Source organism: Protopterus annectens, chromosome 12.part0 (genome assembly GCF_019279795.1).
Source record: "Protopterus annectens isolate FY-2018-M chromosome 12.part0, PAN1.0, whole genome shotgun sequence".
NCBI lineage: Eukaryota > Metazoa > Chordata > Ceratodontiformes > Protopteridae > Protopterus > Protopterus annectens.
This window is the reverse complement of record NC_056746.1, coordinates 631,010,483-631,026,290: the sequence shown is the minus strand read 5'-3', so window position 1 is coordinate 631,026,290 and position 15,808 is coordinate 631,010,483. Positions and strand designations below refer to the sequence as shown.

General features: G+C 40.6%; 1 protein-coding gene across 3 annotated transcripts in view; it reads right to left on the bottom strand.

Annotated features, from left to right (window-relative positions):
- Nucleotides 1-15,808, bottom strand: part of INTS1 (integrator complex subunit 1) — a 2,399,836-nt gene that overhangs the window by 1,081,303 nt on the left and 1,302,725 nt on the right. For all 3 annotated transcript variants that reach the window (XM_044089756.1, XM_044089757.1, XM_044089758.1), the window contains exon 24: nucleotides 956-1,060. In XM_044089756.1, the coding sequence (XP_043945691.1) occupies nucleotides 956-1,060 (105 nt within the window). The remainder of the gene's footprint in view (nucleotides 1-955; nucleotides 1,061-15,808) is intronic.

The window sequence follows — 15,808 nt, the reverse complement described above, 5'->3', positions numbered from 1 at the left end:
CCTTTCATTCACTCCTGCAACACTTGTACCACTAACAGATCCACATTCATCTGATACAAATGCAAAGAAATACCTCCATTAACATTTAAACCAGTTTTCTCAGAAAGCATATTAGAACCTTAGAAGGCAAGGCACAAGTGCAATTTTTTTTATTAAAGGAAAGTGAAACCAACATTTTCCAATGAATAAATGATGGCTGCAAAAAAGGCTTCCATCTTACAAAATATTAACAATTAAGCTTCTACTGCCAGCATTTTTTAAATACAGTAATTAATAAAAATATGACTTTCTGCAAATGTTGATGGTTTTGTGACCTTCTGTTTATACATCCCACCCAGACAGTTACAGATGCTACCTGAACAGTTAAGATTAAGCATGGAAGCACAAGAGTGGTCAGCATCTGGGACAAAAGGAGCAGAGCTTGTGTAAGACAATGGGGAATACGATGGCTACCAGTGTTTGAAAGAGTAGGAAGAAGGAAAATGGAGACAAAACGTTTGGACAGCAAAGGCAGTATATGGATTACAAAATACAGATGAAAATGGAGGACAAACTATTATGGTTAAAACTAAAGATGAGGAGGCTTTAGTCACCCCATCTTTCTTTGTGCTTAAGGGGAGCTAAAATCTGTATGCGAAAAACTGATAATTGGACTGTGGATTGTGGAAATTAATGAAGACAAGGAAGTGCAGTATGCTGTACGATGAGGGAAAACTCTATTACATACGAGGAACAAACAATACTGATACACGTCATGAAAAGATTGGGGCTGTGAGAGTTAAAAATGGAGAATGAGATAGTGGAGTGAAGAGATATAATGGAAAGAGAAGTACTGGTTTGAGCAAACAGTAACAATTCAGTGACAAGATCATTTAACAAAATCTGATACATACTTAAGACTAAAGAAAAAAAAAACCCAGTCTGCTACACATTTAAAAATGTACATATCACTTACCAATGTCAGATCATTGTGCAAGCCCTGGTCCTCCACTGGAGCATGCTGGGATAGATATATAAGGTAAGCGCTGATAGTCTGTGGCTCTGCTTCCACGTGTATAGCCTGAAGAAAACAGTAATTTAAACAACAGGATGTCAATTTACTGACATCTGAGTGGCAAATGCACACCATGCCCTACTCAATTATTTTTAGTACATGCCTACAAATACAAAATGCCAGAAAACCTTGGTCTTTTCCTACTATCATTTAAGCAGTCATCAACGAAATGAAAGTACAGTGTCATTAAGTGCACTTACCATAACAACAGATATTCAAGTAGGATCACTGTTGCAGCAGCATTAATGACATATGGGAATTATATTAAGGTGGATGGCCACCTGGCCTGACTATCTCAGAGTAGTACAGATATCCTAGCATGATCTGGCTCTTCCCTGATGGAGGAATGCACATTCATACCAGAGATAAAATGGGCAGTTAGCCATGATATCTTCGGCTACTTTTTTTTTCTTTTTTTTTTTCTGCAGAGATGACCTGGGAGAAACACCTGTTGACAGGAACAGGACATGGTAGAATAAAATAACTCTTAACAGAGTACTCATTGCAAACTGTGTCTAACAGGAGTCAACAAAACACTGTGTAGCACTTAGGCATTTGTAGCAAACAGCCATGCATGAGAAAGAGGTAGCTGAATTGTGACTGACAGCAAAACTTAACCCCTCATCTCAGCTATTAGCCCACAGAAGAGACCAAAAGATAACATATGGGAAGGCAGGTAGGAGCTAGTATGGCAACAGTGATTTTACCCAAGCATCTACTGCTACTATGAGATCACTCACACAACTGTACAATATGTTCTTTGTATGGATCACTGCTGCAGTACTACTTGTAACAGATGGTAAGACTATCACAGCAGTGTCCACATCCGGAGATGAAAAACAGTGTTACCAAGGGCACCAGAGGTTTTTTTGCTCATTCAGGGATCCCAGGGAGTAGGAGTACAGAGAAGGTCATGCTGAATGGCTGTGTCAGACTCTAAGCTGTTCCTGGACTAGATATGCAGTATATAATATCTGGAAAATGTATAAATGGAGGACCAATTAGCAGTCTCTGGGTATAGGTATAAATGAAAAATGCTGCTGAAGTGGCCACTGCAACAGCAGAATGGGCCTTAATCTGCCCCTTCACAGTCTTCCCATACCTTTCAAAGGATAACAACCACTTGTAAACTGTTCAGTGAGTACCTTGATGTTTCCCTGTGACAAAGGACACAAACAGCTGATCTGCTTTCCCTATATCCTTGGTTTTATCCACAAAGTACCCAAAATGCCTGTGGAAGTACAGAATTATCTTGCCAATATTTTCTTACATGAGGAAAAACAATCAGTTGAACAGTCTGGTTAAGGGAAATCTTTTCTGATTACAATTAACATTAAAGAATGGTTGGTCCTCAAGTTCACCCTAATTTTGTGGAAATCTGTCACAGGTTCTTTGCAGATGACGGAGTGCAACTCCAAAATCCACCTGGGATGAGTAATAACTAGTGGAAATGTTATTTTCCAAGATAGGAATCTCAGAGCAGCAAAGGATACTGCCTCAAATGAACTGCAGGATAAGCTTTCTAGGACAAAACTGAGGTTCCACAGATGTGAGTTAGTCTTCACTGATGGATGAAAAGGAAGAACCTCTTCCAGAAATTATATCGTTAATGTGAAATTGTCAGGGACAAACCAAGAAGAAGGAATTCAAATACTGCTGAAATGTGTACCTAAATCTAAGAACGAAGATATAAGAAGAAAGGAGAACTGTGAAGCCCTCTGAAACTGTAGTTCTGGTTGACACAAAATGGGGAACAACTTCTTCAACTCCTTCCTGATGCCACATGAAGAAAAATTCTGCTAACGCTACACCTGTCAGCCACTATCTAAAGCATTCTATTGGGGACAAAGGGCTGATTCTTCTCTCTATGCATGTAATTACAGGTTCAGCCATGCGAATATGCTTGTTGCAAGCTTAAAACACGGTGTACCTATCCCATACAAGAAGTCAGCTCTGTGTAGTATACCTGGAAAGTTCAATATGGGAAATTGTTAAGTGGCAAGGAAGACTGCAGAGCAGCCAGCTTGTTGAAGATGGATGAACCCCAAAAAGGCTCTAGTGGAAATGAGTTTGAGTGTGAGTCTCAGCACTGGAGGCTGCAGAGAAATGAGAATGAGAATCTGATATCAAATGTCTCATCTCGAAAGAAAGCAACATGCTCCCTGTGCACCACTTGCTGGAATGGCAGACACAGGTTTCGACATGAAATGGCAGGGGCAAGATTCTAGTCATCCAAGCAATGCACTTACATGTTGGCAAGAGTGGATGTACAGGCATAAACATATTCACTCAAGTATTGCAGGTCCATCTGCAGATATCTTATTCAGCTGCCCAAATAAAGGGGAATTAGAATATATAAAAAATCCTTAGTGGGCACTACAGATGCTGCTGCCCTGGGACTTTTCTACAGCCCATGACTTGAAGACAATTAGATTTCCACTCTAGACCCCCCCCCCCACCCCCCAAAGTAAGCAGCCTCTGGTCTGGGGAAATAAACCAAACCTTTACACTGGTGAGGAGGGTCCTAGAAGTCACAATGATAAAGCATTACCAGGGGCAAAGAAATACACAGGAAAAAATACTGAGAAGCACAGCAAGCTACATGCTCCTGATCCAGATGACAATAACATGAACTGGCAGTGGCCAATATACAGTATGTAGTAATAAAAATGTCAACAAAAATGAATGAGCAAGGGTTTCAAGATTCAGCTATTACACAGTGCGTACTGCCCCACAAATTAAGATCTGTAGAGCAGCAAAATGTGTAAATGCAACACACTGGTGTAAAATTATTTAACTTGAAAAAGTACTCCGCGAGAGTAACAGAGGACAAAGAATATTTACTCCCATGCTGATGATTAATAAATATAACCAATTATTGTGCTGCAGTGACCGGGAGCATGTTTAAAGTTACAGTCTGTAAAACAAACCCTGGGATTCATAAGTGAGTAGCAGTAGTAAAGCCCTACACAACAGCATTCAGATGTTTTTTAAACTTTATTTTTTACTGAATGGGGTTAATGTGGCTAGGTATTCATTTAAATTAAATGTTATTACACTTATGTAATAACACTTAATTTAGGTGCAATATCAAGCTCAATTCTGTGACACATAAAAAACTGCCAGTCTCTGTTGCATTGTACTTCATTAGCACTACATGAATTTTAACTATTTTGCTTTAGAAAGGGTTTAAGATTGTCTGCTAATATGGAACGGAAGTTTTTGTTTACTGATATATATTAAAATCACAGGTATACTATTTTTGTTATACATAGTAAATAATAGTAATACGTTTCCTGTACTGGTGATTAATAAAAAAAAATCTCATGAATTTCTTAAAGTGAGTGGAGCAAGGCACAGAGTTCTATATTTTAAGACAGAATATACTACATTGATATCTCATGCTTTTGTTCTAAAAAAAAGATTTATAATAATTTGCTGCTCATAATAAACTTACACAATACCTGCATTCTATTACCTGTTATCTGGATACTAGTTTACAGACAATAGCACATAATCTAAACATTTAATATTTATATGATAATGGTGGGAATTACTCTAGTATGGTATTGTAGGGCAACACATTAAAAAAACTCAATTAATGATTTCTCTGAAGAATATTCAATATCTTAACACAAGGTGGAACCTTGCTAAGCAAGTATGAAAAATGTAAATGAAAACAGACATTATGAAGGACAGCAGAGATGGTTTGCATGACAATCATTATAAGAAAAGATGTTTGACTTAAGAAAAATTACAGCTAAATGTGAGGATTTCGTAATTTATACAGACTTATTCCAATACAGAAAAGACTTGTAAATGCCTTGGTTTATATTCTTTATGCTGTTTCTTATATTACTTCTTGTTTGCAGTGTTAAATTTTTAAACACTTTAGTTAGGACAGAATAAAGCCGTAATTCTTGACAAGTCACAGAAACTAGAAATTAATTAGATGTGTGAACTGCGGGAGAAGATATAAAGACATTTTTATAGGAAGGAAAAATAAATCATTCTAATGTTTTCAAAAGAAAACTCACTAGAACACCCTCAGCCATAGAACGGACTGCTGTGTGGAAAGAAATTGCCACTCTCTCATCCTGTTACTCTTGTGCTCTTAAATCCAGTGGTTCTCGAGTTGTGCATCCCTTATGTTAATCTGGTCACAAAGATCCTTCCCTCTTGTAAGTAATCAAAGTAAATTTTTGTGGAGGCACTCTCCTTAAAGTAATTAAATCAATTTATCCTTTTACTGTATTGAATAGCCCTAGAATATTGACCACTTACAGTTGAGTACAAGAGTAACTAATTCCTTAGATAAAATCCTCACGCATAATTTATCCCTATTACTTCTGTAACTAAGCTCTACACTGTGCGTCTATAAGCATAACTGTTTTGCACGGATTTCAATTTATGCTCCTAAATTCTTCAGCTGTTACCTGTGTGATTAAAAGTCTTGATAACGCTGCCTGTCACCGCAAGAGTCCTAGCTCGCTCTAGCCTCATCCTTAGCCAGTCTACTACCATTTGATTTTCTGAGGCAATAAAGCAACTGCCTTGTGTTTACAGACAATCCGCTTATTCCATCTGGTTTCACCTATGTGAAATAAATGTATCCAAAGCAGAATTTAGTTTTTTCATCTCACTCACTGTTAAGTAAACAGCAGCGTAACAACACTACAATACCACAGCATCAATACATCATTCCTACATACGCTGAAGTAGAACAAAATCCTTGCTTAAGCCTCATACACTTCCTACTAGCTTACTCAGCCATGAAGAACAAATACCAACCACACACACATATGCTGTTATTGGGGAGTCAGTTATACTGAAAGCCTGTATCCTTAATATCTCACAAGTCTGTTGCACATTACTCTGGCATTGGTTATTCAACTGTAAGACCTACAAACACAACACTTACCAGGTTGGCTAGAGATAGGGTGACAGCTGCTTTTCTGGTGCAAGGATATCATTATAGCACTTGCGTCTCTACAGTGTCCCTGTCACCCTGATAATGTTACTACTTTGCTGTTGCCTATGTGGGGATGAATGATATTAGGCATTTCACTCTGAGGGAGATGTACAGAGACCGTTTTGAACTCTCTCTAAATGCCTTTGAAGACAGCAAAACCCTGGCACTAGGCAGCATTTGCCATCATCAAGAATGACACCTGAACTGAAGGATAAAAAAGTATCTTCAATAACTAGCTAGTAAACTGGTGTCATTCCAGTGTGATCCAATATATGTCTGAATCTGATGAAATGGGCAACAGATCCACTTGGTGTTGCCAGGGATGGCCTGCATCTTTCACCTACTGTTTTTTACATCCTGGCTAAAATTTACTTTTTGCTACCAAATGGTGCCGCTTTGGGCACAGTTTAACTGGCAGACATCCCAACAAAGCAAACTCCAGTCCAAATAACATCAAGGCAGCATTGCTAAATATTAGAAGCATAAATGAAAAAAAAAATCTCAGTGTGAGGCCTTCCTTAACCTTGAAGACATTACCATTTGTGTAAACAAAGAAACATGTCGAGATCCATCAGCAGTTGTGCAGGAGTATTAATATTACTTCGTAACTACACTGTTTCTAACCAGAGTTTACATAACAAAAACCTAGAGACAGCTGAAGTCCTAGCCACATGCAATAAAAACTAATTATCACATTACAGCCAATTATAAATTCCCATCTATGACTCCTTCAGATCACGAAGAATATCTTAACCAGTTAGAAAAGTTAAAAATTGAACCAAATACCTTTGTTATGGGTGATCAACTATATGGCAATAAACAGGCAAACATATACTACCAGCAACAAATGCGCTCTGAGTTTTCTAGACTTCATAAACAGCAAAACACGTGAAGAAACTGCCCCTCAACCCACCAGAGGTGTTAAATCATCTTGCTCTTCTCTTCACGAACATTTCTCCCAATTACACCACCCTACTTGTTACCCCTTTCTAGTCGAATCTGACCACTTCACTGTAACCTTCTCTATAGAAACCTGCTTTGTGGCCCCTAATAACTCATCTACATTCAGGGATTATTTCAAAAACAATTCATTACTATTTACTGATCTTACTGATAATCACAAATGGTATAGCAGTCATAACTGCCTTAACACAGCAAATTCTATCTGCTTTGTATTTTTACCTCACAATGATTCAGGAAGAACACCACCAAAATACACAAACCAAGCTCAAAAAACGAAAACCACAAGCGTGTTGAAATGTTGATAGCCTCTTCAATCACGAACCAGCATATACCAAAAATGTATAACCTTAATGTGAGCGCTTTCGAAGGGATCTATGTGCCAACTTCATCAGACCTGGTGGTTTTCGTTTTTCTGAGAATGATTCAGGAAGAGACAGGTGCAAGTATTTACTTAACTTGGAGGCTACTTTCTCACCTTAGAATGCATTCAATAAGCACAAGATGTACACACACACAGCACAGATCACTTCCACTAAACCAACTTATGCTGAGGTTGTTAACAGAACACTGCCTAAGAATCCTAGGCTAAAGATTAAGAAACCTTAGACATCGTATACACAGTAACACACCCACCTTTATCCTTCACACCCACACCTAAGACGCTTAGCTCTAAGAGTCACAAAGGTGCAGACTCCAAGCCCTTATGGCCCATTAACACTGCAACAAATCATAGTAATGTTTTAGTAATAGGGGACTCTACTCTAAGGCATACTGACACTATGCTCAGCAGGCTGAATAAGAAGAGGGTGACAGCTGTCTTTTTGGAGTTAGGATCCAGGATGCAAAAAGGTCTGTATCCTGAGAAATATGACTATGACCTGATAGTGGTCCAAGTGGGGTGAACGACCTTAGACAATCTAGCCAGAGGGACATGCAGCACGATATGACTGAGCTTGTTATGTGTCTGAGACAGGAAAGACAGTGGTATTTTGCCATCACTCAGAACGATACCAACATTTAAAGACAAGATAATTGGCTTTAATAATTGCCTATATAGTTGATGTCAATTTAGGGGGATTCAGTATGTGTCGGCTTAGGATGACAAGTCTTCCTGCATTGCCAGGGATGGCCTTCACCTCTCATCATGGCTTTTACATTCTGGCTAAGCCTTTGCTGTCCCTAGAGTGCCTTTTTTTTTAGGTACAGTCCATCTGATGGATACTCCAACCAGTAAATTCTAATTTGGAACACATTAATGTAGCTTACTCAGTGCTGGGAGTCCTAAAAAAATGTCCGGACTTGATGCTTTCCTGCAGCTTGAACACATTTGTGTATGTAGTTACACAAAAGTGATTTCAGAGAAATGAAAGCAATGTTTCCATTCCAGTGTATAATGCCTATCATGTCTTTAGACCCCCTGGAAATTGTCAGGGAGTTTCAGTATTTGTCAAGGATATCATCACCTCACAAAAGATTCCTTGCAACACCACTTGTGAACTCCTTGAAGTCAAAATCACCCTAAACAAGACTAATTACCCCTTCACATCTAGCTACAGAACACCTTCTATGTCCTGTTCTGGGCACAATAGTTATCGTAACACATTAGCTGAAACTTCTATTAAACCAAAGACCCTTCTACTGGCGAACAGCAACTATCCATCAATAAACTGGCTAACCTACACTGCCAATGGTTGGCATGCCCAGTGCTTCCTTGACATTACAAATGCTAACTCTCTTTCACAAATAATTAACCATCTTACTAGGGGGAACCAATATCCTTAACCTAGCCCCCACAAATATGACCACTTCTTGCACAGCTCTAAATCTATCCTTGTGTCTTATTAAATCACACAATAATTTAGCGACCTCTTCCTTTAAAATTGGTGATACTTCAACTTTTAATAGCTCTATGTTGAGGAGCTTTTAAAAAGCAAACCTTCTTTAATTACTTGATAACTTAAATAAATTCTGCTGTAATCCTCTTCTGAAGGATCTGATTGCTAAAGATGCTACCTATCTGACTTCTACTTCTACTTAAATAGATGTATTAATTAATGAGGCCATCCCTATCCTCAACAAATATAATGAGAAGTTTCAAAATAAACCCCTGTGGTAAAATACTCATATACATAAATTATACAACAAGAGAAAGAAACTATTTAATGCTTACAATAGCTCTCAGTCTACCTAGCTTAACAGCACACTTAAGCAAGCTAACAAAGAACTAAAGGGAACCATTAGGAAAACTCAAGGTTGACTATGAACTTAAAATAGCCACTAAATCCAAAAATAATTGTAATTTCTTTAACTATGTCAGAAAGATAAGAGCTAAATTCCAAACGTGTTCACAACTATTCCAAATGCTAGTACACTCTCTGACCTACAAGAAATAGCTTATATCCTAGCTAACAAATTTACTGCAAACTTTACTCCACCCACAGTTACAGCTATCAGACAGGTTCTGCAATCTCAGCTGCACAATTTAATTACTATGGAACAAATTCACTCAGCCCTTTCAAAAACTAAGAATACTTCATCCATGTTTCTTGACATCATATCAGGTTGCTTGACATGGCCTTTCTGAAGCTCTATTTAAACTCTTTAATCTAAGCCCCCCCCCCCCCCCAACTGATTATATTCTTGAAGCTTAAAAAATGGCTACTGCAATGCTATCACACAAGGGTGGCCCAACCATGGACCCTGGTAACCGCAGACCCATTAGTCTCACCAGGTTCATATGTAAAGCTATGGAGCACATTATCTCAGACTTCATTAACCTGGACATTGAAAATCTCTCAACCCTGGGCCATCATCAATTTGGCTTTTTCAAAGGATGGTCCTGCCTCTTTAAACTCATTAATTTCTTTGAGAAAGCAATTGAAGCAGCGGACAGAGGTTATGCAGTGCATACAGCATATCTACACCTGACAAAGGTATTTGACACTATTCCCCATGCAACTATTATTGACAGACTTGTAAATCTGAATGTAAATCATTACAATGTGTGATAATAGCTAACTGGTTGTTGAACAGAATCCACGAGTTTAGAGAAGCAGGTCCCACTTCTGAAAGCAAAACAGTTACTAGTGGTGTACCACAGGGCTCAGTTTTGAGCTTTCTCCTATCTGTCATACACTTCTCAGACCTTCAGGCCATCAATTCTGGCCTATGGTTAACTACATTTGCAGATTGCTGTAAATTGAGTTATCTGATCTCCAACTGACTCACAAATGCTATAACACAGCTTAGACACTGTTAACAAATGGTGCAAGGACAATGGTCTGAATTTAAATGTAAAAAAATGTAGCATAATTCATTTTGGTAAATAAAACAATTTCACTTATTATATAGGAGATGTACTCTTCCAATCAGACACTGTTATAAGGGATCTGTGTACTCTTGTTGATAATTCCTTAACATTTGACCAGCATGTTTCCACAGTAGTTTGGAAAACCTTTCATTTTGCCCATCTAATTTCTAAAGGCATTTCCACTAAATCCAAACAAGTCTTGATTCCCCTTTACTCTTATCTTTTCAGACTCATTATTGAATATTAGATATCTTTTAGCATGTATCTATCTAAACATATCACACAACTTAAGCGGCCTCAGAGAATCATAACTAAAACGATCACTGGCCTTACAAATCTTAGTTATCTGGAGAGACTGGCACCCCTTTCTCTGTACTCAGTCTCTTACAGACTCCTCCATGGAGATGGCACATCAAAAACTCCGTTAAAGGAAAGAAAAGTTGTGTAAAATCTTATCATAACAATAGATGACCTTCTCTTCACTGCTGCAGTATTCTTCACCTGAGGGATATCCCCACCAGATGACACCCCAATGTCGGCCAATATATAAGACTTTTTTCCTCACAGTAGGGTATGTGGTACATCTGGCATAGGCTGCAGTCATACATAGGCCATAAAACAGGCGTACATATATACCATCCTCAGAAATGAATGACCCAGGAGGAAATGCTAAGGAAAAAATGGTGCGAGTATCCATGAAAGACAAGAGTCCAGTGGGGAAGGTGGGAGGGACAGAATACTGCAGCAGTGAAGAGAAGGATATCTGTGGTTAAGGTAGGATTTTACACAACCTTTCTATGTCGTTCTATTCACTTGCTGCAGTATTCTTTACTTGAGGGAGAGTGTCAAAGCTTAAGAGGAAAGGGAGGAGGCAGGAACAGAGGAGCTTACAATGAAGCCATGGAGGATGGCTCTGGCAAAGCCAGTTCTGGATCTGGAGACAGCATCCAGTTTGCAACGTTTGGTAAAGGTATGAATCGTAGATCAGACAGCTGCCTCAAGAATGGTGCTGTTATCCAGGCCTTTGAAGAAGGCCTTAGAATAAGACATGGCTCTGGTAAACTAGGCTTTTACAGGGGAGGAAGGACTCCTGCCATGGTTAGTGTAACAGAAGGAGATGGTTTTGGAGATACAGGATGATATGGTCTGCTTGGAAGCAGAGAGACCCAGCACTCTGGGGTGGAAATTAATGAAGAGCTGGTCAGATTTCTTGAAGGGTTTAGTCTTGCCAGGTAGAACCTCAATTTCCTGTGGACATTCAATGAATGTAGGATCCTGTCACTGTGGTTTTGTGGGATGGGAAAGAAGGTGGGGAGAGTTGGATGGATTGGTTGAGAGAGAGTTTGTTAACCACTTTCAGCATAAAGGATGGGCTGGTCCTCAGAGAAACCCTGTCCTTATGGAAAACTAGAAAGGGGGGATAGCTATAAGGGCTTGGAGTTCTGACACCATTCTAGCTGAAGTCAAGGCAACCAGTAAGACCGTTTTCTGGGTGCAATGTTTGGAGGAAGCGAACATTGCTGGTTCAAAGGAAGGCAGAGTAAATTTTTCCAGTACAAAGTTGAGGTTGAGGGAAGGGTTTCCTGAGACGTCTAATGTAGAGGACGCCTTTAAGGAACTGTTTCACCTCGAACCTGGAGGCGAGATGGGGAGATAAGGGCAGGCATGCAGATATGGCTGACGTGGGCTTTGACTGATAAATAAGCCAAGCCAGCATTGAGCAACTTACACAGGTAAGATAAAACCTCAGGAATATCCACGGGTAATGGATTCAGATCCTTAAAATGGCACCATAATGAACACCTTTTCCATTTTGAAACCTGATTTTCTAGTGTTGGGTTTTCTGGCCTCCTGCAAAACTTTGAGCATGTCTTCAGAGAAAAGGTGCCTGAAAGGAACTAGGACCCTATCACCCACAAAGTCAGTTGAAGAGTTGATACTTTGCTCTGTGTGAGAAGGTCCACTCTGTGGGGTACTTTGTGCTGACTGCCCGGGGATAATTGGAGGAGAAAGGCAAACCAGTGCTGTCTTGGCCAAAAGGGAGTACCAACAAGATTTTTGGTCGGTCCTGCCTGATTTTAAGCAGGACTTTTGGTATTAGAGGAAGGGGATGGAATGAATACAAAAATATCCCCTTCCATGACAATGAGAGGGTGTCCACTTTCAATGCCTGGGGACTTGGGCCACTGGCACAAAATACACAAAAGTTGTCTGTTCAGAGGGGAGGCAAATAGGTCTATTTTTGGAGTACTCCATTGGTGGACTATGTCCAAGAATACATCCCTGTGACGCATCCATTCATGAGATTGAGTCCAGGATCTGCTTAGAGTGTCTACAACAAGGTTTCTGTTGAAGGGGATGTACACCGCTTGAATGGTCATATTGTGCTTTTCAAGGAAGTCTCATACTAGGAGGGCCAACTTGCAAAGGAGGTAGGATCTGGTCCCCCCCTGCTTGTTCACATACTAGAGCACCATCTTGTTGTCGGTGAACAAAGAGGGATATGAAGGTCTGAAGGGCTAGGAACAACACTCATTTCCCTTATGTTGTTGTGTTCCTTTTCTGGGAGATGTACCACCTTCCTTGAATGGTGTATTTTCCCATGTCTGCACCACTGCCCATGTCTGAAGCATCGGCATACATTTCTTGGACTGGATCCAGAGGGTGGAGTAGTCGTCCTGGATTTAGGCTTACCTGTTCAGAGCACCAGAGAATTTTCTTTGTGTCCAGACTGATCTGAAAAACCACTGGAGCTTCTTCGTGTGTAGTCTTGTCAAAGGTACAATGGGAATAGTAGAAACCATAAAACCTTAGCACCTTGAGAAATTCTGGCTGTAATGTGGTGTAAATGCAGAAGAGACAGGAAGTAAGAGTAAAGGTCCTCTGCTTTTTGTGGCGGTACAGTTGCTCTTAGTATGTCTGTCTGAATTCTCCACCCAAGGAAAATGTGGTCCTGGATTGGAGACGGGGTAGATTTTTTTTTATAGTTTATTGTGAACCCCAGATTTCCCAGCAGGGAAATGGTGGTTTGGAGATTGAATTGCAGGATCTGTGGGCTTGGGCCTACAAGAATTGGTCATCCAGGTATGTGAATATCTGGATTCCTAGTAGCCTGAAATGGGCAATGACTGGAGCCAAGCATTTGGTGAAAAGACTTGGAGCTGCAGAGAGACCAAAGGGCAAGGGCAGAAAATTGAAAATGTCAGGAACCCACAGAAAATGCAGATATTTCATTTAATTTGAGTGAATAGGGATGTGAAGATACACATCTTTTATGTCCAGACATGCCATGAAACCGTGAGGAAGCAGCAGAGGGGAAGTAAGCATTCTGAAAGAAGGGACCTTTTAAGAATATGTTGAGGTGAGACAAATCCAGAATTGTCCTCCAGGGGCCATCCTAGGGCCATCCTTTCTGTGGACCAGGAACATCCTTAAATAGAATCCTTTTTCTTTGGAATTGGCAGGGGCTTTTTGAACGGAGCCCTGTAAGTACATTTCTGAAAGGAGGTCAGAGAAAAGATGGAGCTGATCCTGGGGGGTTGTGGGATACCCCAGAAGGTGGAGATGGAGTGCCAGACCATGAAATATCCATTTCATATGATGTAAAGGACCCAGTTGTCTTGGGTAATGTCTTCCCACACTCCATGAGCTCTGGACAGGAGGAGAAGGGAGAAGGGGGAGGTGGAACAGAGGCAGGGCAGTCACAGACTCCCTGCTCTGTCTGGAAAGGGCTGCTTTTGTTAAAGAGGGTTCTCAGGAGGCCTGGTCCTCTGATGTCATTTTCCTCCTTTTGAAGATTTACTGGTCTGGTGCTGGGATCGGCTATGGACAAAGACAGGTTTTGAAGGAAAGTTCCTGTGGAACCTTGGTACACGTGAAACTAGGAGGTGTTTTAACTCCTTGAGTTCCTTGGACTTTTTTGTAGGGACTTGAAAAGTTTCGCAGCAGCCGGGCGAAACAGAGAAGAGTTACCTAGAGGGGCATCCATGAGTTTGCCTCTGAAATCATCCTGAAGTGGTTGACGTCTGAGCCAAGAAAATCTTCTGAGCACAGACCTTATGGCAGCTGTCCTGGCACATCATAGCTGCATTTTATGGAATGTTTAGTCACTTTGGAAACGGCCCCCAACTGGGACAGGGTTAAGGTTTTCCCCTCTGACTCTGGGAGGTCTGAGAGGGCAGCAGTAGCCCGAGACAATAATTCTAGACAATATTTAATCACGTGTCTACTAGTTTATAGTCCTGAATGTTACGCTTGCTGAGGTGTAGGTCTTTTTACATAGTCTTTCAAAGGTTCTACTTTCCTTGTCAGAAGGTAACAGGGAACTAAGAAGGGAGCATCCTGGATGGTTTGTCATTATTAACCGATATGACTGCTGGGTCTGCTGCAGGACATCTGAAAAGAAAAATCTGATCCTCTGGGACTTTATAAAAACTGTCAGGTTCTTAGGAGCTGGGGTCTGAGAGTCTGGATTCTGACAGGCATTGTGGAATGCATCCAAAAAATCTGGGTGGAACTGAAGTACTTTGCAAATTCATTTTTTGTAATTGGTAGTACCTTTTTGTATGTCTGAAATTTGAGTTGTATCCCACTTAAAAGTGCTCCTCCATCTTCAAGATGGTTTCCCCAAAGGAATTTCTTCCATGGGAGATTCAGCACCTACAGAATACTCTTCAGAAGATACATATTCAGAAGGGGAGGCTATTTTGGTAGAGTAATCTAAGGATTCCTCTTCTTCAGAAGTTTCCTCTGATGATTCAGACTCCCTAACCATTTTCTGTGAGGAATGAAGGCCTGGAGAAGGGTATACTGTACAAGTCTGTTTAAGGGCCATGAAGGCCTGGAAAAGACTTTGAGAGAAGGCCTGCCATTCAGAAGTAAGCTCTGTAGTAGTGGATAAATGTTTTGTCTTTTGCTTTTTCCTAGCTGGAGACACCATTTTTCGAGGGATTGGAGGGCCAGTCCTTGGCCTATTGTCAGATGGCTCAGACTCAGGGACTTCAGGTACAGAGCTGAAAGCAAACCCCCTGGGATCCTCCACTCATTCAAGCCTTGGTTCCCCCTCAACATCCCTAACGCCTCTAGAGACGTGCTGGTGGCTGAAGGCAAGGCAACCTCAAAACTGGGTTTGGCCTGTGACTCCAAGCCAGAGCTCCCATGTGCCTCTGGGTCGACAAGCTCCTCAGGACGGACGGCGGATGGCAGAGGTGCAGCCGAAGGTGTAGGCCTAGCTTTTTTGGCCATATGCTTCAGAGGTTGTTATCGGATCCCGAGGCACCCTCCATAAGTTTAGTTAGTAACTTTAAATGTTGATTTTCAAAGTAGAAAGCTAAGGAATTAAGCCTGCTTCTAAGGGTCTTTGGAACAAAGAATTGGTAAATACTATAAGACATATGGTCGTGATTGGGACATAGGCATAAGAGACACTGAGTATGGCTGTCCTTCATGGAATTTATCTTCCACACTGGCACTTGCCCTTCCTGGATGACAGAACAAAAAGGAACAAAGA